General features: G+C 41.0%; 1 protein-coding gene across 2 annotated transcripts in view; it reads left to right on the top strand.

Moving 5' to 3' along the window:
• Ccdc175 (coiled-coil domain containing 175) overlaps positions 1 to 27,673 on the top strand; it is an 83,738-nt gene that overhangs the window by 33,106 nt on the left and 22,959 nt on the right. For both annotated transcript variants that reach the window (NM_028687.1, XM_017315215.2), the window contains exons 8-13: positions 7,077 to 7,158; positions 11,891 to 12,027; positions 15,853 to 15,963; positions 20,785 to 20,856; positions 22,703 to 22,838; positions 23,518 to 23,649. In NM_028687.1, the coding sequence (NP_082963.1) occupies positions 7,077 to 7,158; positions 11,891 to 12,027; positions 15,853 to 15,963; positions 20,785 to 20,856; positions 22,703 to 22,838; positions 23,518 to 23,649 (670 nt within the window). The remainder of the gene's footprint in view (positions 1 to 7,076; positions 7,159 to 11,890; positions 12,028 to 15,852; positions 15,964 to 20,784; positions 20,857 to 22,702; positions 22,839 to 23,517; positions 23,650 to 27,673) is intronic.

The raw sequence follows: 27,673 nt of genomic DNA, 5'->3' as shown, positions 1-27,673 counted from the left end.
AACCACCACACCCGTTGGCTGAGCACTTGAGCAGAGGCCCATGAGGAGCTAATAGAATGGGAAACTGGAGAAGGATGCAAGTTTCTAGCTAGAGACGAGGCTAAATTCTTTGTAGAGGGAGCAGAGGGAGTCAGGCAGTCCATGGGAAGCTGCAGCCCAAGGTTCATGCAGCACACTGTGACCTGAAATGGGAGGCAGTCAGAGGGCAAACAGATGCTCCAGCCCAAACCAGCAAAGGCAGTGGGACCAAGGGGACAGGACCACAGCCACAGGCAGGGGCTAAGCTGAGCAGCAACAGAAAGAGGAACTAAACAGGAGCTGAGAAGCCCCAGTTTGTGAGTTTGGAAAACAATAAAAGTGAAGGGCACTGGGTAGATATAGTAACAGAAGAAATATGCAGTTTGCATACAAGAAAGTGAAGGCCTTAAGGAAAAAATTAAAACTTAAAAAAAGAAAAATATCTTGTGTTAAAAAATGGAGAGAAACACAATGTATCTGTTCTCTATATAATTTGGTTTTGCTTATCAGCATACAAATGATTTTTTTCAATAACAATTATAATTTTTATACCCTCTCTAGGAGAAATCAGAATGAGGCAGACTAAGAAAAAGAAGAAACTGAGAAATTAAATACTAGATACTAGGCCATAGAACAGAGATTAGAGTATCTGGAACCTACAGCAGTAACAGAAAAGATTTCTAAATGAGAAAAACCCACTAGGTTATCAGGAGTTAGAGTGGGTGTTGAATAAATAGTATCCTGGACAGAGCACACCAGCGACAGGTCTCATGTGAAAGGTTTTATTGGCAGAGGTGGACTCTGAGGCAGTGAGAGGGGAGAAGAGAAGAAGGGGTCTGTGGGTTGGGGTATGTGTCTTTTATCCAGGCCATGAAGCATGACTCATGCACAAAGGGATGTGTGGCAGGTGCCATGGCAACAGATGCAGGAGCTACGCTGTTGCCTAGAAATGCCATGTCTCGTCGCTGGGTCCAGAAGTTGGCTATAAAGAGCTTCTGGCTGTACATGGATGCATCTTATGCTAACAAAGGCAGTCAATAGAGATGCAACATTCAGAGTTAAAAATAGAGATTCTACTTAATGATGATACCTTAGAGCAGTGTCATACAATAGATTATGTGTTTCATTTTCTAGAGTTTGGAGAATTGAGATATGTGCCCCCATGCTACTGATACCTGTTCAGAATCCCAATGGGCTTTTGCCTTGAATTCTGAAAAGGGGTGGTTCTGAGATTGCAAATTTATTAGAGGTGATGGCTATCTTGGAAATGCTTTTGCAGATTGAAGCTGATGATGCTCAGGGAGATATATCTATTAGAACAAAGCAATTTCTTAGGCATTATAGCATAGAACATGTTACAGACATGCCTTACAATCCTATAAACAAACAATTGTGGAAAGATCTAACAGGACATCAAAAAGAAATGCTCAGCCCCGTTGTCTAGATCTGGCCTTGCTTCTCTGTTCAGAGGAGGCTTGCAGGGCCCTGAGAGTATCCTGCCTCTCCATGGGGCCCCCAAACTAACCAGCTTGGAACCCTGTCTGACCACCCATCCTAATTGGATCGCCCACCACCCCAAATGAGTCTAATTGGGACACAGGTTGCAGAATTTAGTCCACCCATAACACAACCTGAAGAGTGGAGTCTACCTGTGACACAGCCAACAGAGTAGGATACCCTGATCTCCATTGTTTGAACCATGACTTCCCCCACTTTCTGAGAAGTTATGCTCCCATCAGGATCATCCATCTAAGAAAAAACCAGATGCCTAAAGGACAGTATAAGAACACAACCAAGAAGACCCGGGGAAATAGGGTACCACCAGAGTCCAGCTATCACGTTATAACAAACCCTGGATATCCTAATGAAACTGAAGAACAAGAAAAGGATCTTAAATCCAATCTTATAAAGATGATAGAGCCCTTTAAAAAGGATATGATTAAATCCCTTAAGGAAATACAGGAAAATACATACAGTCAGGTAGGAGCATTAAAAGAGAAAACAAATAAATATAAAGAAATAAAGGAAAATGCAACCAAACAGGGGAAGGATATGAATAAAACTGTCCAAGACTTGAAAAGGGAAATAGAAGCAATAAAGCAACAGAAATTAAGGCAGTCCTGCAGATGGAAAACCTAGGAAAGAGAACAGGAACTACAGATCTAAGCCTCACCAACAGAATACAGGCAATAGACAAGAGAATCTCTGGTTTAGAAGATAGAAAAGACAAAATCAATGTATAGGCATCTCTTTAGGTTAGGGAATTTTCTTCTATTATTTTGTTGAAGATGTTTTCTGGGCCTTTGAACTGGGAATCTTCTTCTATTCTTATCATTCTTGGGTTTGGTCTTTTCCTAGTGTCCCAAATTTCTTGGATGTTTTGTGTCATAAAGTTTTTAGAGTTCACATTTTATTTGACTGATATATTGATTTCTTCTCTCGTATCTTCTGTAAGTCAAAGGACACCATCACTAGGACAAAATGGCAGCCTACAGATTAGGAAAAGATCTTCACTAACCCTACATCCAACAGAGGACAAACATCCAAAATTTATTACGAACACATGAAGTTAGACACTGACAATCCAAATATGCCAATTAAAAGTGGAGTGCAGAGCTAAACAGAATTCTCAACAGAGGAACCTCAAATGGGCAAGAAGCATTTTTTTTAAAAAAAATATTCACTATCCTTAGTCATCAGGGAAATGCAAATCAAAACTACTCTGAGATTCTACCTTGCACTCATCAAAATGGCTAAGATTAAAAACTCAAAAGGACAGCACATGATGGTGAGGTTGTGGAGCAAGAGAAGCACTCCTCCACTGCCGGTGGAAGTGCACACTTGTACAACCACTCTGGAAATCAATTTGGCAGTTTCTCAGAAGACTGGAAATAGTTCTACCTCAACACCCAGCTATAGCACTCCTGGGCATATACCCAAAAGATGCCCACTATACCACAGGGACACTTGCTCAACTATGTTCATAGGAGCTTTATTCATAATAGTCAGAAACTGGAAACAACATAGATGTCGCTCAGCTGAAGACTGGGTACAGAAAATGTGATATGTCCACACAATGGAAAACTACTCATTAAAAAAGGACATCATGTATTTCTCAGGCAAATGGATGGAACTAGAAAATATCATCCTGAGTGAGGTAACACAGTCCCCAAAAGAAGCATGGTATGTACCCACTTATTAGTGGATATTAGCCATAAAGTACAGGATAACCATGCTGTAATCAACAGACACAAAGAAGCCAAATAACAAGGAGAGCACAAGGGAAGAGTGCTGAATCTTTCTCAAAAGGGGAAACAAAACAGATATCAGAGTTCAGTGGAAGGAGGGAACTGGGTGGAAGAGGGCATGGAGGCTATATGTAGGGAAAGCAGGGGAGAGAGAAGGGAGATTGGTGGGGTAGGGGGTAATCTCTAGGATGTGCCAGAGAGCTGGGATGAGGAGAGACCCAGTGTGTCTAAGGGGGTGATTCTAGCTGAGATTCCTAGCAGTGGTGGAATATGCATCCTGAAGTGGCCACTTCCTATACTCAGAAAGGTCTCCCAGTGGAAGGATAAGGGCAACAACACACCTACAAAGTCTTTGATCCTGAATGTGTCCTGCCTACAAGATGTGCAGGGACAAAGATAAAGCAGAGTCTGGGGGAATGGCCAACCAATGACTGGCCCAAATTGAAACCCGTCCTATGGACAAAACACAATCCCTGACACTATTAATGATGCTGTTATGCTTGCAGACAGAAACCTAGCATAACTATCCTCTGAGAGGCATCACCCAACAACCAATGGAAAGAGATACAGAGACTCACACCCAAACAGTAGATGGAGCTTAGGGAGTCTTACAGGAGAGTTGGGAGAAAGATTGAGGGACTCAAAGAAGACAGGGAATCCACAGGAAGATCAACAAAGTCAAATAACCTGGACCCCTTCCTTAGATCTCCCAAAGACTGAATTACCAACCAAAGAGCAAGCATGGGCTAGACCTAGGGCCTCCTGCACATATGTGGCAGACAGGCAACTTGGTCTTCATGCAGGTCCCCCAAACAACTGGAGCAGGGGCTGTCCCTGAGCCCGTTGCCTGCCTGCCTGCCTGTGGATCCCACACCCATAAATGGACAACCTTTTCTGGCCTCAGTGGGAGAGGATGTAGCTCGTCCTGCAGAAACTTGATGTGAGGGGTGCAGGGTGGGGGGTGGGCTGGAGGAAGGAGTTTGACACCCAGAGAGGTGCTTCCCCTTCTTTTTTTTTTTAATGAATGAAATATACAATCTTTTTTTTAAATTAGATATTTTCCTCGTTTACATTTTCAATGCTATCCCAAAGGTCCCCCATACCCACCCCCCCAATCCCTTACCCACCCACTCCCCCTTTTTGGCCCTGGCGTTCCCCTGTACTGGGGCATATAAAGTTTGCAAATCCAATGGGCCTCTCTTTGCAGTGATGGCCGACTAGGCCATCTTTTGATACATATGCAGCTAAAGACAAGAGTTCCCGGGTACTGGTTAGTTCATATTGTTGTTCCACCTATAGGGTTGCAGTTCCCTTTAGCTCCTTGGGTAATTTCTCTAGCTCCTCCATTGGGGGCCGTGTGACCCATCCAATAGCTGACTGTGATCATCCACTTCTGTGTTTGCTAGGCCAGGAATCCATCCCATAATCAGCTTCCAAATGCTGACACCATTGCATACACTAGCAAGATTTTGCTGAAAGGACCCAGATATAGCTCTCTCTTGTGAGACTATGCCGGTGCTTCCCCTTCTAAGGGGAATGGGGGCAGGACTATGTGAGAAGGTTCTGGGAAGAGAGGAAGGGCTGATATTGGGCTGTAAAGTGAATAAATAATTAAATGTAATATATAAAAAGAGAATGCTCATAGAATTGTACCTAGGTGATTCTTAAAATTACAATATTAAGTTCCAGTCCTTTTAAAAGCTGCTATTCAGCAGGGCGGTGGTGGCACACACCTTTAATCCCAGCACTTGGGAGGCAGAGGCAGGCAGAAATTGGGAGGCAGAGGCAGGCAGATTTCTGAGTTTGAGGCCAGCCTGGTCTACAAAGTGAGTTCCAGGACAGCCAAGGCTATACAGAGAAACCCTGTCTTGAAAAGCCAAAAAATAAATAAATAAATAAATAAATAAATAAATAAATAAATAAATAAAATAATAATTAAAAAAATTAAAAGCTGCTATTACAAACTGTTTAGGGTAATTTAATAATGCAAGTTAGTAGTTGGTTAATCAAATTCATGGTCATGTTAAATGCTAGTCTAGTTTATTATAGAAGTATGCTTCCAAAGTTGAACATATAAAAAGTAGTTAGAAAAGGAGGATTGCTTGCCTATTCATATATATGACAGATAGGTAGATAGGTAGATAGGTAGATAGATAGATAGATAGATAGATAGATAGATAGATAGATAGATAGATAGATAGATAGATAGAGATAGAAACATAGATAGATAGATAGATAGATAGATAGATAGATAGATAGATAGATAGATAGATGATAGATAGATAGATAGATAGATAGATAGATAGATAGATAGATAGATATTCTTCCAAAACCTCAGAGATCCACAGAATATGGCATTTCATTAATTTAAGCCTTTTTTGACAATGAGATGCTCCTGTCAGCACCCCCCCCCATTTTACTTCAAAGAAGATGATGAGCACTAAAGAATCTCCTTCTAAAGTTCACTTCAAATGGCCATAGTGGATAATCTTTTTAGGGTATGCCTGCATTCTGTTTACAAGTATTTTATTGAGTATTTTTGAGTCTATGTGCAGCAGGGATATTGGGCTGTGGTTTTCTTTTTGGTGTGTATTTACCTGCTTTGGGGAGTTTCGTGGAGCTTAGGAGTGCTTCCTCCAGGATAGAATACTAAAACTAGCACCATCTGTAAACACATGAAAAGTATTTCTACACTCTGCCTTCGTTAGTATTTCTATTGCTATAAAAAGACACCAGGACTACAACAACTCTTATAAAGGAAAACATTTAATTGGGAGTGACTTAGAATTCAAAGGTTTAGTCCATTATCATCATGACAGAGAGCATGGCAGTGGGCAGGCAGGCATGGTACCAGAGAAGCAGCTTGGGAGTTCTACATCTGAATCTGCAGGCATCAGGAAGAGAGAGACACTGATCCTGGCTTACTTGTTTGAAACCTCAAAGCCCACTCCCAATGACACACTTCCTTCACCAAGGCCACACCTCCTGACCCCTGTCAAGTAATACCACTTCCAAATGACCAAGCATTCAAACATATGAATGTAAGGAGGCCATTCCTATCCAAACCATCTCACCTGATACACCTATGTATGCCTGCTTACCACTATGACCACTGCCTGTTTAATCTGGACTACATCTATCACCTTCAGTATGCTTCTTCCTCTTTTTTCTCTCTCCCTCCTTCCTTTCCTCCCTCCCTCCTTCCCCTCCCTCGTTCCTTTCTCTCCAGTTCCCTTCAGAGTCAAACATGAGATCATCCTATGTGACCGTTAAGACCCTATGTGACCTAGTCACCATATCCCACTCCAGTCAGATCATCTTTCTACCATGACAACACAAGGCTCTGGATCTTATCCTTCCTGAGTTCTTTTAAATCTGTATGTGTCTCGCTCCTTTCAGCATATAAGTCTTTCACAAATCAGCCCCAAAGAGATCATCTTAAACCACTTGTCAGTTGTAACACCCTTGCACTCAGACTCTCAATGTCTTTACCCTAGTTTGCATGCTATCTGAAATGCAGTTTAATTTTTATGTCACTTCTGGCTACTCACTAGATTTCATCCCTGTAAGAGTAAAAGATTTTATATATTTTGTGTCCCTTGTACCTAGAACAATCTTTGCACAGTGCAAGCGCTCAATGATGTCTTCACGGATACGTGAAACAAATGGCACACTAATTTTAAAGAATAAAAGAAATTGCATTATATTAAATACAAAAAAATAGGTTGTACAGTGATAGGGCCAAGGAATTTATGGTGGGGAAAAAAAAGTGTTCTAACACCTGTGTGTTTTGCTTCCTGTATTAATAAGGTCATTTTTTGTGACTCAAAAGCAAAATCTGGATACTACATCTACTGAGAAGAAGAATGCATTCGTGAATAAAATACAGAAGGTAGGATGACAGAAATGATCTAGCTAGTAGTTTGATTTAATTTTTTTAGTTAATATATTAAGTATACAATAAATGTTGAGCATTTCTAAAGTAGGGTTTTCATAAGCTACTATGACTATTCACAGAAATCAGTTTAAACAGTTTTTAGTGGCCCTAACGTTGAATCCTGTAACAGTTCCTCATGCTGTTGAGACCCCCTAACAATAGCATTATTTTATTGATACTTCATAACCATAATTTTGCTACTATTGTGCATCATAAAGTAAATATGTATGGAGATAGAGATTTGCCAAAGGGGGTCTCAGCGCCCATGTTGAGAACTGCTGATTTAGCTTCTACCGGAGTCCTAAGTGTATTAAACTGCAAAGATCACTTACATGAAATGAACTGGATCTGGCCTGATTACTTTTCATGAGGTTTAGTAGCTTATATCAGGAATAACTATGTTTAGTGGACATGTAAATTACTTAGGGAAATATAACCTTTTTGCTATTGTGTGGTATCTGTAAAGAAGCATGCAATTATCCTACATTAATTAACATTAATGTTATTTAACACTTGTTATTTAACACTTAGTACTTGAGTTGCATTCATCATCAGGAAAATGCTCTAGGTATCTTCTTTTACTTGTTTTTAATCTATATATCTTTGTCTTTAAAGCTTTTCCAAAGTATTGCTTTTATTTTTATTTTAAAATTCTTATGTCAAGTCTTCATCTAGCTAGACATTTTTTCCAAACTTACGTTAAAAGAAATATTATAAATATGTAATCACAAATGGAAACCAAGATTTAGCCACAGAGTACTCAGTGATGCATACATTAGGATAGCAGAACTTAGTGAATGGGAAATCTGAATTAAAGCTGCAGATGGGCATTAGTTACGTAAGCAGTAGCATTGCTCACAATATGTTATTGAATGACAAGTTCTGTACTGTAGAATGATGTATGTAATAGGGCCCATTCATCTATGTATACACATGAATGACTAAGCCGTTTCTTACTACTAGCACTGGAGGGAAAGTGTCTCTTCTTCCCTGCCCCCACATACACAAGTTGAGTCCCACAGTCCACCTTTAGCATCAGTACCCTCTGCTTAGAGTCACTGCTTCTGTTTTGCTCCAAATTAGCAGGGATATACAATTCGTCCTTTCAATAAGCTTCAGAAGCAAATTTAGCAATACCAATTGCTCCAGGAGCTACTGCAAATTTTCGACTTTTTCCTGGGTATGAGGAAGATCTTCTTCAACATCTCCCAAGTCTTCCACCACATCCACTAGGCTCTGGGTACTAACATCTCACTATCTGCTTCTATTCATTCAACATATGATCATGCGATATTTATCTGTCTATGCCTAAGTTATTTGACTTAACACATTACCCAAGTTCGTGCTTTTCTTTTTTCAAACCAACAACAGGGTTTCCTTCTGCTTAGAGGTCAAAAAAGAGTGTTTTATTATGTTTGCATGCCACATTGTCATTATCATCCCATTGAGAGACACTTAGGCTGCCTACCTTAGCTATTGTGAACAGTCTGTGGCAAACATTTCTTTGGCCTGGTAGTATATTACTAACTTGTTTATTATAAAATGCCATCTATACATAGAACAGTAAATAAATGTGCATAAGTGTACTATATATAGTCTGATGAATATAACTTTAAAATTTTTAATGATGTAAGTTCATCTTTCCCGTTTTGGTTAATTTCTTTTGTGTAGCCTACGTGACAAATCTATTCTCTGCCATTATCTCTTAGACTTTTCTGGCTTAGGTCTACAAACCATCTGGAATTTTTATATGCATCTTTGTTGTGAAATCAAAGTCAAGATTTATAATTTTCCCAATTAGCCAAAAACAATTCCTTTCATCTACTGTATTACTTTGCACTATTGCCATAAACCAAGAAGGAATCACATCGTAAACATATGCATAGATTATAGACTCTCTGTTCTCATTTGGACTACTTAGCTTCCTCACAGTATAACAATATTGCTTTAATTGAGTTTGAAATGAGCTTTCATAGATAAAAGAAGACAGTTTTAGCTAGTCCTAGCGCTTTGAATTTCTACTGTGGTCTGTTAGTAAGCCTGCTTGGATTTTGACAGGGCTTCTCCTACGTCTAGAAATGGCCTTTGGAGGGATTTTCCTTCCCTACAGTAAAAGCTTCTAGTCCGTGAAGATGGGTTATATTTCCTTTGTATTGTTAGGGTCTATGATTGGCTGAAGAATAATAACCCAGACTCTTAATAGTATGCAAAAGCAAAGAGTGTTTTCCTGCATTCAGGGACCCAATTCCCTGATGGAAGGATCCCGACTGAATTCTCAGATTCAGTTTTAGAGCCCAAAATGAGGAGCATTAGGGACCGGTAGGTGATTTACATCTTGATTAGTGGGCTCTAGGGGTCTGGGTGATGCTCTGTCCCAGGCTAACTATTCTTGCTTCATGCCAAGAGGGGTAGCTCTTAACCTCTTGGCTGCAAGCTTAGCTAACTGTCCTTTTACAAGCTGGGGGTGGGAGGGTGTCCCTTTTATATAATCCTGTAGTTGTTCTAGTTACTGACTTGCCCAATTCTGGGAAGTAGAAAATCAGGCCTGGTGCCCTGAACTGTTAGTCTGCAGCTTGTCTGTCACAGAGTCAGCCTGTCGCATCTTTGGTTTGTTTGGTTGGTTGTTTTTTATTTTGTTTCAGGTTTCTTTTTGGTTTTTTGTTTGTTTGTTTGTTTTGTATGTTTGGTTTTGTTTTTTTGTTTTGTTTGGTGGGTTTTTTGTTTGTTTGTTTGTTTGTTTGTTTGTTTGTTTGTTTGTTTTTTGAGACAGGGTTTCTCTGTATAGACCTGGCTGTCCTGGAACTCACTTTGTAGACCAGGCTGGCCTCGAACTCCACCTGCCTCTGCCTCCCAAGTGCTGGGATTAAAGGCATGGGCCATTGTTTCATTTTTTAACTGTTCGGCTACACTGATGTATCCAATCATGTCTTCTGATTTATCCTCATTAGGGTTTCTCCCTTTGGCTTTGTTTATTCCTGTGTGTTTGATGTTTCTTTTTATTTGGCATGTCCACTGTGTGAGTTTCTGTGTCTCCTCAGCCATACAGCTCATTCCCATGACTCTGTCTCCTCTATCAGACTCTAGCTGAGTATGTTCTTTTTCCTGCTCATGTGTGTACCTTCAGTCTGTCTTCCTCGATTTCCTATGCTCCCTGGTCTCCTCTTCCCAACACAGCACTCTAGAAGAACATCCAGTTTTGTGCTTTTACTTTGGGCTGCTGTGTTTCTCAATTGATAAGCGTTTGGTGCCTTTTCTAATCTGCTACCCCATCCTACTATGTCTGTGGTCTGTCCTTTCTCCCTCTTGTCTTGGTGGGAAACTGTATGCTGGCTACTGTGCATTTAAAATATTTGGTGCCCAAGATATTTTCCTCAGAAGAGGATCATCATTGACTTCCTTGCAGACATGTGAGGGATTACTAGTTGACATAACCTTGATCTATTTTAAGTTTCTCCGGGAAAACGCTTTGGCATTTCAGCCTACGGTGAGGAGCGAGTCAGTAGGCCCGACGCTGCATTTTCTCCCTACATTGGCCTTGTCCTCTGGGCATCCAAGAAAACTTAATCTTGGTTTCCATGTGGCCCTTTCCGTATTGGTGAATTCCCTAAGAGCACAAATAGTTTTATGTGACAGCCCTCTCTCTGTCCAGTTGCTTCCTCCTTGACAAGGCTGACTCCTCCCTCACTACACTGTTAGCTATTCAAAAATTTTAAGAAGGCTATTTCCATCCTATTACTTTCAGGGTACTCAGCCAGAGGGCTATTTTGAACTACCCACCACTCCTACCAAACTTAACTTTCTTATCTCACGTAAAGCAAAAATCTCACCTCATGACGACATTAATGGACACAGGTGGTTCTGTTTGTTTGTCCTCAGTCAGTACTGCAGTCCTCCTGGACCTGTGGGGGGGATTAGGCACAAAACAATTCTGTCAAATTCAAAATCCCTTCTATAAAATATTGTCATAATTCTTGTAGATAGCTTATGCCTACCCCCCCATAGTCTGTGTCTCTACAGTATTTACAAACCTTCCATATCACTTCATCCATGTGAATTCCATTGGTCTATAGAAAATTAAAAAAAAAATTTTAGAACTTTCTGGAATTTCTTATTTTTCAAATATTTCCATCTGTATTAGGTTGAAGGAACAGATTTATCACACTCAGACTTCTTGTGGGGAACTGGAGGATGCAGGGGGCCCAGTTCTCCTTACCATGGGACAAATGTGGCCAGAGAAGCTTTGAGGGAGTGCTTCTGTGAAAGGTTGTTTTCTATGTCCTAGCACACTGTATATTCTGGGAAAAGGACACAATGTGCTGGACATTTGTCATAAATCCCAAAGGAAGCTCCAAAGCAGACAGTTGCATGTTCATAGAACTGAGTTGCTCTATCTTCGTACAAGATCCTCTGTGTTTCAAGCAGTATATGCAGTACTCTAGACTGGTTCACCACAAGTTCACTCTCTCCAAGACGCATAAGCCAATTCCATTAATTCTCTCTCTCTCTCTCTCTCCCTCTCCCTCCCTCCCTCCCTCCTCCCTCCCTCCCTCTCCCTCTCCCCCTCCCTCTCCCTCTCCCTCTCACTCTCCCTCTCCCTCTTCCACTCCCCTCTCCCTCCCCCTCCCCCTCCCTCTCCCTCTCCTTCTCACTCCCTTCCTTTCTCCTTCTCTCTTTCTTTTTTTCCTAGTTGGGTGAAAAAATATACAAACTTAATACAGAGAACGAAGATCTCCGAGAGAAACTGAGCACACTCCTCAAACAGTATAAGGCTACCTTGAAGGAAGAGGAAGCTGTGAGTCTGAAGAAACAGATGTTGTCAGAAGAGTGAGTATGGCTTTGTCCCTGTAAGTCAGCTTGCCACAGTTAGGGGTGCCTGACTTGCTGTCCAAGTGGCAACTGTCATCAAAGCTCATCTTAGTTGTCAACAAAGTTGACAACAAAATATTCTCCATCCAATAATCAATAACCACACTTCTGATCTGCCTTTGTGGTGCTAAGGAATGCTTTTATTATCCAGAACAGCTCAAACCCATAAAAAAGTAAATACATTATTTACACTTATAAGTCAAACTCGGGAAACAATAATTACTGTGTGAGACTTTGCAATGAGCCATAATATCTACCTTTGTCAAAAGCTGACTCCATATGCACATTCCCTTTCTCACACAGAAGTTTGGTTACCTCCCTCCTCCCTCCTCCCTCCTCCCTCCTCCCTCCTCCCTCCTCCTCCTCCTCCTCCTCCTCGTCCTCCTCCTCCTCCTCTTCTTCTTCTTCTTCTTCTTCTTCTTCTTCTTCTTCCTCTTCCTCTTCCTCTTCCTCTTCCTCTTCCTCTTCCTCTTCCTCTTCTTCTTCTTCTTCTTCTTCTTCTTCTTCTTCTTCTGAGACAGGGTTTCTCTGTGTAGCCATGGATATCCTGGAACTCACTCTGTAGACCAGGCTGGCATCGAACTCAGAAATCTGCCTGCCTCTGCCTCCCAAGAGCTGGGATTAAAGGCATGTGCCACCTCTGCCTGGTCAAGGATACCATTTCTTATTGGATTCTATTTGGTCAAGAAGTCTTGATAATTCTACCTCCCAAATATTTCTCCACTGTATTCCTTTCTCTCCATTCATCCTTTTGCTTTGGCTTTCCTCTTAGTTTTCTCTCATTCTGCAGTTCTACCCCCAACTTGCCTACCTCCAGCCCTTTGACCCAACACCTTTCTATAACACCTGGATTTCAAACCCTTGGTCTTATTGGACTACAGTGAGAGTAGAAAAGGCATTCTGTCTTATTCGGTCCTGTAAGCCTGGGATGCCACCCATTGCTGTGTAGGTAGTCAATTCTCAGTGATTCTTTCCTTATGAATATTACAGGATAGTATCTTGAAAATGAAATTATGTAAGAAAAAGCTCACTTAGTTACACTTAAAGTTACATCTCATAGGTTAAAAATGCAGTGTCCATAGTACTACCGGAGGATCCCGCAATACCTCTCCTGGGCATATATCCAGAAGATGTTCCAACTGGTAAGAAGGACAAATGCTCCACTATGTTCATAGCAGCTTTATTTATAATAGCCAGAAGCTGAAAAGAACACAGATGTCCCTCAACAGAGGAATGGATACAGAAAATGTGGTACATTTACACAATGGAGTACTACTCAGCTATTAAAAAGAATGAATTTATGAAATTCCTAGCCAAATGGATGGACCTGGAGGGCATCATCCTGAGTGAGGTAACCCAATCACAAAAGAACTCACATGATATGTACTCACTGATAAGTGGATATTAGCCCAGAAACTTAGAATACTCAAGATACAAGATACAATTTGCAAAACACATGAAAATCAAGAAGAACGAAGACCAAAGTGTGAACACTTTGCCCCTTAGAATTGGGAACAAAACACCCATGGAAGGAGTTACAGAGACAAAGTTTGGAGCTGAGACAAAAGGATGAACCATCTAGAGACTGCCATACCAGGAGATCCATCCCATAATCAGCCTTCAAACGCTGACACCATTGCGTACACTAGCAAGATTTTGCTGAAAGGACCCAAATATAGCTGTCTCTTGTGAGGCTATGCCAGGGCCTAGCAAACACAGAAGTGGATGCTCACAGTCAGCTATTGGATGGATCACAGGGCCCCTAATAGAGGAGCTAGAGAAAGTACCCAAGGAGCTGAAGGGGTCTGCAACCCTATAGGTGGAACAAGAATATGAACTAACCAGTACCCCCTGGAGCTTGTGTCTCTAGCTGCATATGTATCAGAAGATGGCATAGTTGGCCATCACTGGAAAGAGAGGCCCATTGGTCTTGCAAACTTTATATGCCTCAGTACAGGGGAACGCCAAGGCCAAGAAGTAGGAGTGGGTGGGTAGGGGAGAGGAGGGGAGGGTATGGGGGACTTTTGGGATAGCATTGGAAATGTAAATGAAGAAAATACCTAATAAATAAATAAAAAAGAAAAAAAGAAATGTTACAATTATATATGTATATATTACAAAAGTGAAAAAAATGCAGTATCCAGGCCCATTTACACGTTGTTGTAGCATTTAAGCTATAGAGTTACCTGAGTCATTTTTGTCTCATCTGATTACACAGAATACAAGCTGTTAAAAGTGGAGTATAAACCTTTCCCAGATCAATAGGCACCCCCCAGAATAGTAACATCACCTGTTAGCAAGTGACCATAACACTAAAAATTCATGGCCACTGTGGCCTTTTGTCTTCAGCTCAGTTTCCATAACAAAATGCCATCAACTGGCTTGCTTTAACAGAAATTTCTTTCTCAGCTGTAAAGGCTGAGAGCCTACAATGAGAGTGCCAACATGAACACGTTATGTCTGAGTTCCAGTGAGGACTCATTCTGACTTACAGATGGCGCTTTCTGTCTCTCTGTCTCTGTCTCTCTGTCTCCCTCCCTCCATCCCTTCTTCCCTTTCCTTCTCCCATTCCTCCCTACCTCTTCTCATCGTCTCTTTCCTCTCCCCTTACTTAGGGAAAGATTAAGTTTTCTTCTCTCTTCTTGAAAGGATACCGATCTCATCATGAAGACCCTACCCTCAAGACCTCATCCATACTATATCACTTCCCACTTCTCAAGTCACAAACCCAATATGTGCCCAAAACATTATCAAAACATTGGACCCTTATGCCTATGCATGACTCTTAAACTCAATCATAGATGTATGTAACTTAGAGAGCACAAGTTACTTTGCTTTCTGCATCACATTAAGGTGGTTTTGAAGATGGACCACTTAGACAGAAGGCTTTCTCGTCCAGAAAAGTTCTTGTCACTGTTGGGCCATTTAAACCAAACCAAAAATCTCCCTGAGCCTGCACATCAGGACAACAAACAAATAAAGGAAACACATAAGAAGTCTCATTGGTCTACACACCCAGACAGTAGTGAGTTAATGCTTTCTACCCCATAAGACAGGTATTGAAGCCTTCATTTAGAGGGGTTGAAATGGAGACTGATCCACAGGTAAGATTTCTTGTCCAAGGTCCTTGAAGTTCAGATGTTCACCCTGTCCTCAAAGTTTGTGTGACTAGCTCATCTTCTTTCTCAGAGAAAAAGCCTGATGGAAGTTATATGCATTGAGGGAAGCACAGTCACCCAGACACTGCTGTGCAAATTCATGCTCTTACGTCACTGCTGCAGTTAGAATCCTTACAGTGACTTCATAAAGTCTATACATAGGACTTTCGTGAAACTTACAGTCCTCAAGCCGCTGAAAGACTTCAGAATCTAATCTTCCCCAACTCCTTTAAATTTTTTAAATTTACTTTTATTTTACGTGTATGGATGCTGCCATGGCATGTATCTGCGAGCCCCTCCCCCTGGTGCTCACGGAGGTCAGAAGAGGGCATTGGTTCCTTGGGATTGGAGTTATGGATGGCTGTGAGGTACCACATGGCTACTGGGATTCAAACCCAGGTCCTCTGCAAGAATATGTGCTTTTAACCACTGAACCCACTTTCTAGCCCCCACTTCCTTTTTAAAAGAATTTATGCATGCAAAATTTTCTTGCATTGGGAAATTAAGGGTTTTTTTTTTTAATTTTGCCTATAATGTCTAAGCTTCTGCGTTCAACCTCCAGTACCTCAAAATAATCGCTTTTAACTTTCAGTAAAATGACTGCCACTTCTTTTTCTCATTCTAGACATCAGAAACAGATGATGGTTATTACTCAGAAAGAAGCCTTCCTATCACAAAGAGAACATGACATCAAATTTATGGAAAACGGATTTGGAGTCCTTAATGATCTTAATAGGTACGTTTGGGTCTTTGCTAGTTTTAAACTTTTCTTTGTGTATACTGCTTTAAACTGGACCAAAACGTTTATACATGTAATTCATGTAGATGGTTACAGGGAAGTAAGTTTATAACTTGCTCTTTCTGTTTCGCAGTTCAGAAAGATCAGATCGCTGTTTGTGCATCTTTCACTGAAGAAGGTGACAGGTGTTACAGAAGTTGGGTGACCCAGGGGAGGGAACAGATTCAGGGCCAGGTTCCAGCATGCATCTGATAATTAACAGTGTTCTTTGCCAATATCCTTCACCTTGGCCATTCTAAGTCATTTACATTCTTTGCCTAAGTAGTGCCTATACCCAAATTTAATTTTTAAAGATAAAAATTTATAATTTATGGGGAAAGTTTTCCTAATTGCTTCACAGAAATAATCATTATTAATAGCTTACCACATATACTTTCAAATGCATGTATATATATATTATGCATTTAAAATTGGATCTTATTACTCTATAATATGATATTCCACTTAAAAATGTATCTGTGCAAAGACTGAAACATGGTTCACCACTCTTGCCTTGCACACTCAAGCTCTAGGTTCAGTCCCAGCCATAGGTGCCAACGAAGCAGAAGTAAAAGGTGGAGTAAGACCCAAACTTTGAGACTTACAAGAGAAGGAAAAATCCATTTAAATGCAGGCAGGCATAAACCACAACTTTCTGAATCAGACTGCAGTAGCCCAGGGATAACAATGAAACCTGACAGACAGGATTGTATCAAGTTATAAAGTTCCTGGGCAGCAAAGAAAACAACTACCATTGTAAAAAGAAGGCCCAGAAAATAGAAGGAAATCTTTACCAGCTGCTCGTCTGATAGAGAATCACTATCCAACACATATAGAGAACTCAATGTGCAAATGAATTAAACAAACTTCTCCAAAGAAGACACACAACTGGTCAACTGATACATTATAAACTGTCCACCATCCTTACCAATAAAGGAAATGCAAATGAAAAACTAGTCACTCCATTTCACTTCACTAAGAATCTACCATCAAGAAAGAAAATTATGGGGACAATGTGTAGAGAAAGGGACATTTACACACTATTGATGGCTACATCAGTGTAGCCTCTAAGGAAATCAGTATGGAATTCCTTAAAATAAACAAACAAAACCTAAACATAAAACTACTGTACGACTTAACCTTGGTATAGATCTTTGTATATTGATACAAATTAAGCTATATTTAATTACACTGGTACAGAGCTTTGTATACTAATACAGATTTAAGATTAAATTTTTCTACATGCTAAGATATTGTGCTTATGCAATTCATTTAAAAACACAATGTTAAGTTCTAGTCCTTGACAGCTGCTATTACCAGTGAGACGATCAAAATTATGGTCATGTTAGATACTAATTCAGCTAATTATGAAAAATATGTTTCCTAGATTGAACAGAACTAGTAAATAGCTAGAAACAAACATTTCAGATGTATTGTGGATAGATAGATGGATAAATAGTCTTCAAACCCTCAGAGATCAACAGAATATGATATTTAAGGATATTTTATTAAGCTGCTTTTGACAATGAGACAGGTCTGCTCCTGGCAGAACCCTCATTCCACTTCAATGATGAGCATCAGAGAACCTCCTTATGGACTTTGCTTCATTGTGGCAAGATAGCCACTGGGCAAGAGAATGCCCTTGCTCCCACCACAGACAGAATACTGTACAAACTGAACAGACAATGTAGGGAGGTTGACTGCCCAGCTTCGCAAGGACAAGGTATGCAAGTCCTTCATAATTTCTGCTTCACAAAAAAAAAAATGTCTGCCAGTTATTCTAGACCAGAAGGCTGATGACGATGGATGCACCATGACACAGAGTGAATTCTGGGGGACTGTCCAGGCAGCCAACTGTCTGTGTCATTTCAATAGTTTTGGAAGCTGCTTGACAGCACTTCCTACACACTCAGGTAATATTTATTCTCAGGTCTCAGGTGGGGTTGACAACTAGACAGTTACAGCCTCACAACTAAACCTAAGTTATGTAGGATTTAAGAAAATGTTTTTTAGGTTTGTGTGAGTTATGATAGAAATTTGATTTAGGTACAGAAGTTTAAACTCACCAAAATAGAATAGATAATAGAATACTTTATCCAATGTTAAGAGGAGGAGATGTAAGCATAATGTTATTGTGCACTGTGTGATTCAAATGCTAATTTCTGTGCCGGTGTATCTGGTTGCAATCTTTATTCTAAGTATCTAAGTATTCTAAGTATCTCCTGTCTTAATGTTGTGTAAACATTGCTGCCCATTTAGTCTCTGATCTGTCAATAAAAGCTGACCAGCCAATGACTGTGCAGGGGAAAGAATAGGTCAGGACTTCCTTCCAACAAGACAAAAGGGCAGGAGAGAGAGGAAGTGGGGACTAGCCACGGAGAAGAGAGTCCCTGAGACATCATGAGAAAAACAGCTGGAGGATAGAAAACCATTAAATACAGTATATCAGGGACTTTGGCTGGGAGATAGCCAGATTAGTTTAGAGGATTAAAATTGAGCAATACTACTCAGTTGTTGCGCCTTTAAAGCATGTTAAATATAATAGTCCAGTCTCAATTATTTGGGAAGTAGCTGAGTTAAGAGGAAAACTGTAACACACTTATTAAAAAGGCACTAACAAGCCACTACATAGATAGCACTCTTAGGCATATACCCTAAGAAACCTGAAAGCATATATAGAGATCCTTGAATACCTATCTTCACAGTTGGCAAGTTAGGGATAGACATCGATAGATGAATGGATAAAAAAAAATGTGGTATTTGTAAACAATGGAATTATCTATTGTTTTTTAACCTAATGAATATGTAGATTGTGTCATTTGCAGCTTGGATAGATCAAATAAAACAGACTCAAAGACAAACTCACATGTTTTTTGTTTTTCATGTAGAATATATATATATATATATATATATATGCATACACACGCATATATACATATTAAGGAAACTACTTGAGGGATAGAGGACCACTAAAAGGAGGGAGAAAAGAGATCTAAGGGAGGTAAATATGATCAAAGTAATACACACACACACACACACCAGCACGTGCACACACAGACACACACACGCACACACATATTGAAATATTTTTTTTAAAATGACTTGCCCTTTAACATGGTCAAAATAGCTGCGTAAGTGGAAGAAGGTAAGTTAAAAATTTCAACTTCAAAAAAAGCCGTCAAACAGGAAACAGAAAAGGCCAGTCCTTGTGTGATCAGTTAATTCTGTGTCATTGGAGAAAAGATTAAGGAACCACATCTTATACAGGTGACCTTTGTATCTTTATTTGGACATAGTTTAAGGTCAACAGTAAGTACTTTAAAACATGTAAATAAACCCCATATACTTTCATGAATTTCTCAGAGTGTTACCACTTTGCCATATCTGTTTTATCATTCTCATAGTTTACTCAGCACAGACATGAAGGGTAGCTTCTCTGCACGGTTGTCTCTGTATAAATAAGCAACCACATAAACATCTATTTTCATTATATTAGTTTTCGACAGAAACTATGAACTTCTATGAAAGAGCAGGAAAACTGAATTGTGTTCAATCAGATTTTATTTTCTCATGAATAATGGAAACATTATTAGTTATAGTTTGTTTTTGCTTTTGTTTTTGTTTTTGTTTTGAGACAGTATCTTACCATGTAGCCCTGGGGATCCTGAACTTATGCTGTAGACCAGGCTGTCCATGAACTCACAAAGACCTATCATCTCTGCTGCCTCCTGAGTGCTAGGATTAAAGGAGTATGGTGCCACATACCCAGCCCTTTTGATCAGTTATTGCTCTGCTTATGAAGAAGTTCAGAATCAAATGTTTTAACTGACTGTTGCTATGCACTTTGGTATTCCATGTTATCTTTATCTTATTTTAAATTGGTTCAGATCATTTGTGGAACATGTTTTATGTGTAGGCAACAAACTCATTAAAGAGAGGTGAAATTGTGAACAAACTTAGGGATCTAGCAGACTATTAAATCATTTCAAACAGACTAGTAACATAGACACGGTTGTTTCTGGTTGATTTAATTGCATCTTGATTATTTTCATCTGTATTTCTGGTCTTCAAACACTTACGTAACAACCAGCATTTAACTTTATGAGTATTTCTGTCTTTAAAAAGACACAAAGTAGCCTTTTACCTAAGTGGTTTTTTATTCATTTCTGTACCAAGCCCGGTACTGGGAGGCAAATAGACGCATAGATTTCTGCTGCTGTGATGGAATCTTTGCATTTTCTTTCTGCCTATCACAAGAAAGCCTCACAGACTTAAGACCTTCCCTTAGTTCAAGAACTTGTCTCATGGTTTTGTGTTCTGTATTGTACAAAGTTAGAACTGTCAAGAATGCAGAGTTCCTCAAGAGCATGTTGATCTTGATCCCTCCCTCCTGTGGTCCTATTGTTTGCTCCTGTCATGGTCCCTGGGCAGCAAGCCTTACTGACTGTGTCGTGTTAGAGTTCTGACTTTCTATGCCCTTTGCAAATGACTATACCCTTTCCTTGATACAACCTCCCCTCCATTCTTGCCATCCACATTCCTCCCTATTCACTGTTAGCCTCACAGAATCTGTGTGCTGTTGCTTCCCTAGACTCTGCCGTTCCATCCTTGGATATTAAACCCAAGGCTTATAGGAGCAGTTCCAATGCCCTGCTATAAAACGGCCACTAAAACTTTTAGTTGTTTTACAATTAGCCATACTCATTTTAAGAAATACTTTCTAATGTATTTGAAAACTACAAATATAAAATTCAATATATGTATACTTCTTGTTTTCAGAGCATCACGGGAAGCATATGGAAGACAAATAGAAGTCATGGCTAAAAATCGGCAAAGAGAAATTCAGAGATGGTAATGTGTGCATATGTGTGTTTGTGTCAGTAGTATATGTTACAAATAATTCCAATAGAATTAATATCCTGGGGCTGGCAAGATGGCTCAGCGGGTAAGAGCACTCACTGACTGCTCTTTCAAAGGTCCTGAGTTCAATTCCCAGCAACCATATGGCTCACAATCACCTGTAATGAGATCTGATGCCCTCTTCTGGTGCATCTGAAGACAGCTACAGTGTACTATGTATAATAATAAATAAATCTTTGGGCCAGAGCAAGCAGAGACTGAGCCTACTGGAGTGAGAGGGGTCAAGAGAGGGGCCAACCGAAGTGAGCAGAGGTCCTAAAAATTCAATTCCCAACAACCACATGAAAGCTCACAACCATCTGTACACCTATAGTGTACTCACATATGTAAAATAAATAAATGAACCTTTAAAAAAAAAGAATTACTATCCTATGTTAAATTTTATATAAATTCACTCTGATCTAGATGTGTTAGATTGTTTTGGATCTTGGTGGTTGTTGTTGTTGTTGTTGTTGTTGTTGTTGTTGTTGTTGTTTTGTATCCCATCCCGCGGGATTCAGTTATTCATGAGTGTGAGGGGGACCGCAAACCTGGAAGGAAATGGGAGGAAGGGGAAGGAAAGCAGGAGACCAAGAAGATGGTACCTATCAAGGTCTCATTTATTAGGCTGAGGTGCCTTGTTTTAAAGCATACATCGTGGGGAATAGGGAGGGGTTGAGGGGGAATTTTACAAAGAACAAAGAAGTGGGCATCTGCTGACATGGGGACCGAAGTCAGGTGCCAGGCAGCGGGCACTCTGCATCTTATCTCCGGAACATAGATCCTCCTTGACAGCCTTGGGTGTCAGGCCGGGCTCAGGCGTAACTCATGTCCTTGGATGGCATGGGAGTTCAGGAAGAGATAGGGAAGAGGGGACTATAATTCAGCTTTTACAGCTTCAGGTGCTAGGAAGGGAATAGGGAGGAGGGAGTGATAACCAGCTCCTAGCACGAGGTCATTTGGCCTGTCAGGGAGATTGTGAAGGGCTCGCTTTCTCACGGGATGGTCTCTGACAGTTTTGGTTTTTCATTGAAAAAGAAACAAACAAAAAACCCAGAGTTTCCCATCTCAATTGAGGGAAATCATCAAAGATTAAGATTGCCATTATTGGTACAATGTTTGCTGTCCATCCAGACTTCTGTGCCAATTTATAGTAAGGGTAATATGAGGAACAATAGTTAGGGTCACAGACTTTCATGTGGACCACTCTTCCTTAGTAGTCCTAACAGTGGCTTGGTTAATCTCTTCTCATTACTCCCACAGTGAAGCTGGTAATGATGGTGGTCCCCTCCATCAAAAGTATGTAGATCAATGTACCCAGTAAGCAGTCCCTAGCCCTTAGATATATGCTATTAATATTGTTACTATTAATGTTATAATTTATAAAATTCAAATTGTACATCTATACCATTCTTCAAAGATACAGCTGTGGTAGAGAGAAAAGTTTGAGAATCTAAAATCTTAAAGTTTCTCATTTGCACTTTGGGCGGTTCCATGACTATTTCTGCCCATGCCGCTCCTTTCTCTGCCTTCCCTGGAGACTGCCTCGTTTCCTTCCTCCCAGTGTGGTTTCTGCACTGTGCTGTTGGGCATCAGACACACCACTCACTCAGACAGTGCTTACAGTGCGGAGGCAACACGCGTTCTGCCTTCTGACTCAGTTAGCATCTACGGTGTAGTTCGCTTGACGGCCCACGGGATGCTGTAAAATTGTGGTTGGACTGGTTTTGCTTTGTGTTTTGGGGAAACCACTGTGCCAATATAATTAATGGTCATTCTATTCTGTTTCCATCTCTAGTGTCATAAATCAGTGGAGAATATTCTGTACGAGAAAAAGACACGCACATTGGCTACAGAAGATAAAGCTGTCCTTGAAAAAAATTATAATTCAAATTGAGATTGTAGAGCAAAAGCGATTTCAATTGCTTGAAGAGGTAAGGGAACAGAAAGTGTTTAGAATTATGCTAATCCCCGACACAGAAATGAGTCACACCCATTTCAATACTGAAGTAAACCTTATTTTACTAAAAGATATTTTCCTTTCTCCTGATTTGATGGTTAGAGTGGATTTTTTTTTCTTTCTTCAGAGATCTATCCATTTAGTGTGTGTTAACTGGAGATGTTTAGATCTTTTTATTTCATTACATTTATTTATTTATTTATTTATTTATTTATTTATTTATTTATGTGTGTATGAACATATGCTGGAGCGAAGGGTAGAGGACAACTTCAAGGGATTGGCTTTCTCCTTCCACCATTTAAGTCCCAGAAATAAAACTCAAGTCACCAGGCATGGGGGCAAGAGTGCCTACCTGTGAAACCATCTAGCTGGTCCAAGAGATTAAGGAAATGAAGGACTAGTGCTCTAGGTGTGTGTCTTTGAGGCATGGAAGCAGGTCCTTGCTTCCCAAGCATCCTTCACCACTCCCATACGTACCCTTTGGATACAGCGGCTAATCCCTTTAGATACAAATTGGTGGGCAACAAAGCACTGGAGGAAAAAGATCACCCTCCTTAGTGCCTGCTGAGACATCCCACAGTTTATCAGGCCATTTAGAAATGTAAGACTAACCACGACACAAGCAATGACAGATCCCATTTCCCTCTGACTAGACGAAGCATAGAAAGAAGGAGATTAATCATTTTGTGCACCTAATTGAAACACTTAAGGAGCAGCTAGCGCAAGACAAGAAGGACTATGTCAAAAAAGAAGAAAGGTTAATCGAAGAACTAGGCACCTATGAGGTAAGCGTTGGTTTGTGTGCGTGGATGCTTTTGGAGGATTCTGTGAGGGAAGGAGAGACACTGTGTGTGACCATGATCGTGCAAATGTAAACTAAACCTTCCGGTATGAGCCAAGGCAAGACCACAGTCCGTTTCACATGTTTCTCCTTTTTCTGAAAAAGAAACAGAAATAGGATACTTTTTTTTTTCTGAGTTAAAAGCAAAACAAAACCCACCCACATGTACTTCAAATGTTGCCAAGCAACAGACAATTCTCCCAGCTAGGAGGGGGCAGTTGTTTAGAAAGCCTGTGGGAACTGTCCTGATAAAGCAAGGAGCAGGTCAGAGAGGAGATCTCAGAACCCCTTAAGAATTTTCAAAAGCCTCTAGCTGCATATGTATCAAAAGATGGCCTAGTCGGCCATCACTGGAAAGAGAGGCCCATTGGACACGCAAACTTTATATGCCCCAGTACAGGGGAACACCAGGGCCAAAAAGGGGGAGTGGGTGGGTAGGGGAGTGGGGGTGGGTGGGTATGGGGGACTTTCGATATAGCATTGGAAATGTAAATGAGCTAAATACCTAATAAAAAATGGGGAAAAAAAGAAAAAAAAAAGAAATATGAATAACACACACACACACACACAAAAAAGAATTTTCAAAAGCCAACCCGGGGTAAACTAAGAGATATTAAAGAAAGTAGAGACAACAGACATTGAACACATCCAGGCAAGCTTCCAGACGCTGTGGACTGACTGCACACATGCCCCCAGACTGCCTCCCACCCCACTCCTCCCATCCAGGTAAGGGCGCATGTATGATTCTCAAGACAGATGTAACTTTCCTCCAAACTGTGGTGGACCTGCTTTCTAACTGTTGGCGAAGCTCTACATACTACACTGACATTTGTTTTGCTTTTAATTTACAGTGGGCTGGATATTATATTATTTATTTTTCTACTGCTGTGATAAAATACCACGACTGTGGTAACTTATAAAAGGAAAGTTTAATTAGCTCTCAATTCCTGGGAAGGGGGTGGGGGGACTCCATTCTGGGGGAAGGCGTGGCAACCAGTGAGAGGCAGGAGCGCAGAGGCAGGGAGTTGAGAGGCAACCTCTCGGGCCAAAAGCAGGAAGCAGAAAGAACAAGCAGAAAGTAGGGCAAGGCTAAGGTAAGATCTCAAAGCCTGTCCCAGTGATAAACTTCCTGAAGAAAGCTATTCCTAAACCTCTCAATTCACACTGGGGACCAAGGACTCCGAAGCCCAAGACTGTGGGGGACATTTTCATTCAAACTACCAGAAATATATTAATTAGTTTTCCTTTACTGTGGTGAATACATAAGAGAAGGACTTAAAAGAAAGAAATAATAATAATAATAAAAATTGCTTATGGTTTCAGAAGTTCAAGTCCATGGCTTATTCCATTGTTATAAGCTTGTGATGAGGCAGACTAACATGGCCTCAAGAGCCTGCGTAGAACAAAGTCGAATATGTCCTTGTCTTAGTCAGGGTTTCTATTCCTGGACAAAACATCATGACCAAGAAGCAAGTTGGGGAGGAAAGGGTTTATTCAGCTTACATTTCCACATTGTTGTTCATCACTGAAAGAAGTCGGGACTGGAACTCAAGCAGGTCAGGGAGCAGGAGCTGATGCAGAGGCCATGGAGGGACGTTCTTTACTGGCTTGCTTCCCCTGGCTTGCTCAGCCTGTTCTCTTATAGAACCAAGACTGCCAGCCCAGAGATGGTCCCACCCACAAGGGGCCTTTCCCCCTTGATCACTAATTGATAAAATGCCTGACAGTTGTATCTCATGGAGGCATTTCCTCAACTGAAGCTCCTTTCTCTGTGGTAACTCCAGCTGTGTCAAGTTGACACAAAACTAGCCAATACAATTGACCCCTTGTCAACTTGACACACAAACACAGCACTAGTAAGCCTCAACCCTTACATTCCTATTCATCCCCAAGGTCTAAATAACTTTAAACATCCCATAGTCTTTACATATTCTTAAAATTTCAATCTCTTTAAAATATCCATCTCTTTTAAAAATCCAAAGTCTTTTTACAATTAAAAGTCTCTTAACTGTGGGCTCCACTAAAATAGTTTTTTCCTTCAAGAGGGAAAATATCAGGGTACAGTCACAATCAAAAGCAAAAATTAATCTCCAACCATCCAATGTCTGGGATCCAACTCACGATCTTCTGGGCTCCCCCAAGGGCTTGGGTCACTTCTCCAGCCATGCCCTTTCTAGCACATGTGTCGTCCTCTAGGCTCCAGATGCCTGTACTCCACTGCTACTGCTGTTCTTGGTGGTCATCTCATGGTACTGGTATCTCCAAAACACTGCATGACCCCTTCAGTCCTGGGCCATCAATTGCAACTGAGGCTGCACCTTCACCAATGTCCTTCCATGGCCTCTCACAGTGCCGAGCCTCAGCTGCTCTGTGTGACCCCTTCATGCCTTCAAAACCAGTACCACCTGGGTGACCCTTACACATTACCAAGTCCCACTGCAGCAGGAGTACAACCTTGGCTATCTCTGGAACACAGCCTCTTTGTGCTTTCAGAAAACACTTCCCAGAAGATTTCACCTCAACGATGCTGGTCTCTTCTTAATCACCGCTAATTTCTTAGCTCTAGCTAACCAGCATCAATAGTCCCAGTAATGCAAAGTTTTTGCTTTAGTAGTTCTGGTATCTTGTTAATCACAGCTGATTCTTCAGCCCCAGCTAACCAGAACTACAGAATCTTCACAATCAAAGCAGCAATGGCCCTGAAAAGAGTCTTTAATTTTTCCCTCTGAAATTTCACAACCCAGGCCTCCATCCTCTGCACTGTTCTCAACATTATCTTCCAAGCTCCTACACAACATTCAACAGAGCTCTTAACACTGGATGGATCTTCTGGCCCAAAGTTCCAAAGTCCTTCCACAGTCTTCCTCAAAACATGGCCAGGTTGTCACAGGAATACCCCACTCCTGGTACCAATTTCTCTTAGTCAGGGTTTTACAGACACCATGACCAAGGCAAGTCTTATAAAAAAAACAACATTTAATTGGGGCTGGCTTACAGGTTCAGAGGTTCAGTCCATTATCATCAAGGTGACAGCATGGCAGTATCCAGGCAGGCATGGCACAGGAGGAGCTGAGAGTTCTATGTCTTCATCCAAAGGCTGCTAGTGGAAGACTGACTTCCAGGAAACTAGGGTGAGGATCTTATACCCACACCCACAGTGACACACCCATTCCAACCAGGTCACACCTATTCCACCAAGGCCACACCTCCAGATGGTGCCACTCCCTGGTCCAAGGATATAAAAACCATCACAGTCCCTCATGGCTAGAATGCAAAAAGAAAGATGGACAGGAAGAGACCGGGTGAGACACCAGTGAAGGGCCCGCTCACCCATCACCTGCTCCCTCCAGCTACATCCATCTACTGCTCTGCCTTCCAGCTCCTCTCAAGCCCCACCCCCAGCAGTAGCACTGCCCACTGGGAAACTAAGCCTTCAACACTAATGCTGTGGGTGGCAACTCCTATCCAAATGTAACACTTGCTAACATGAGAGGATGACTAGTGTTACTCAGGGACAATCACGGGAATTACAACCCAAAGTGACCACAGCCTATCGAGCTGACGCCCTCCTCAATGCTTTCCTGAAACTGATGAACTTCACAGAGGAGTCTCGGCTGTGCCAAAGAGAGTCTCACAGTATCAAGGAAGTAGAGCACTCTCAAATGTCAGTATAAAATTTCCCTGTGGTCTGAACTCACTTCCCCTCAACCCCATCCTACCACATGGAAACCCTTCCATCTTGCCCATTCTAAACACAGCCAGTTCTTTCTAATATGAAGACTGGAGATTAAGCAGACACACCATCCAAACAAGATGTTCTGAGAAAAACAATTGAAAGAGGGAGACAGGGGGCTGGAGAGACGGCTCAGCGGTCAAGAGCACTGACTGCTCTTCTAGAGGTCCTGAGTTCAAATCCTAGCAACCACATGGTGGCTCACAACCATCTGTGATGGAATAAGATGCCCTCT

Source organism: Mus musculus, chromosome 12 (assembly GCF_000001635.26).
Source record: "Mus musculus strain C57BL/6J chromosome 12, GRCm38.p6 C57BL/6J".
NCBI lineage: Eukaryota > Metazoa > Chordata > Mammalia > Rodentia > Muridae > Mus > Mus musculus.
The sequence above is the reverse complement of the archived record's forward strand: the minus strand, read 5'-3'. Positions and strand labels throughout refer to the sequence as shown.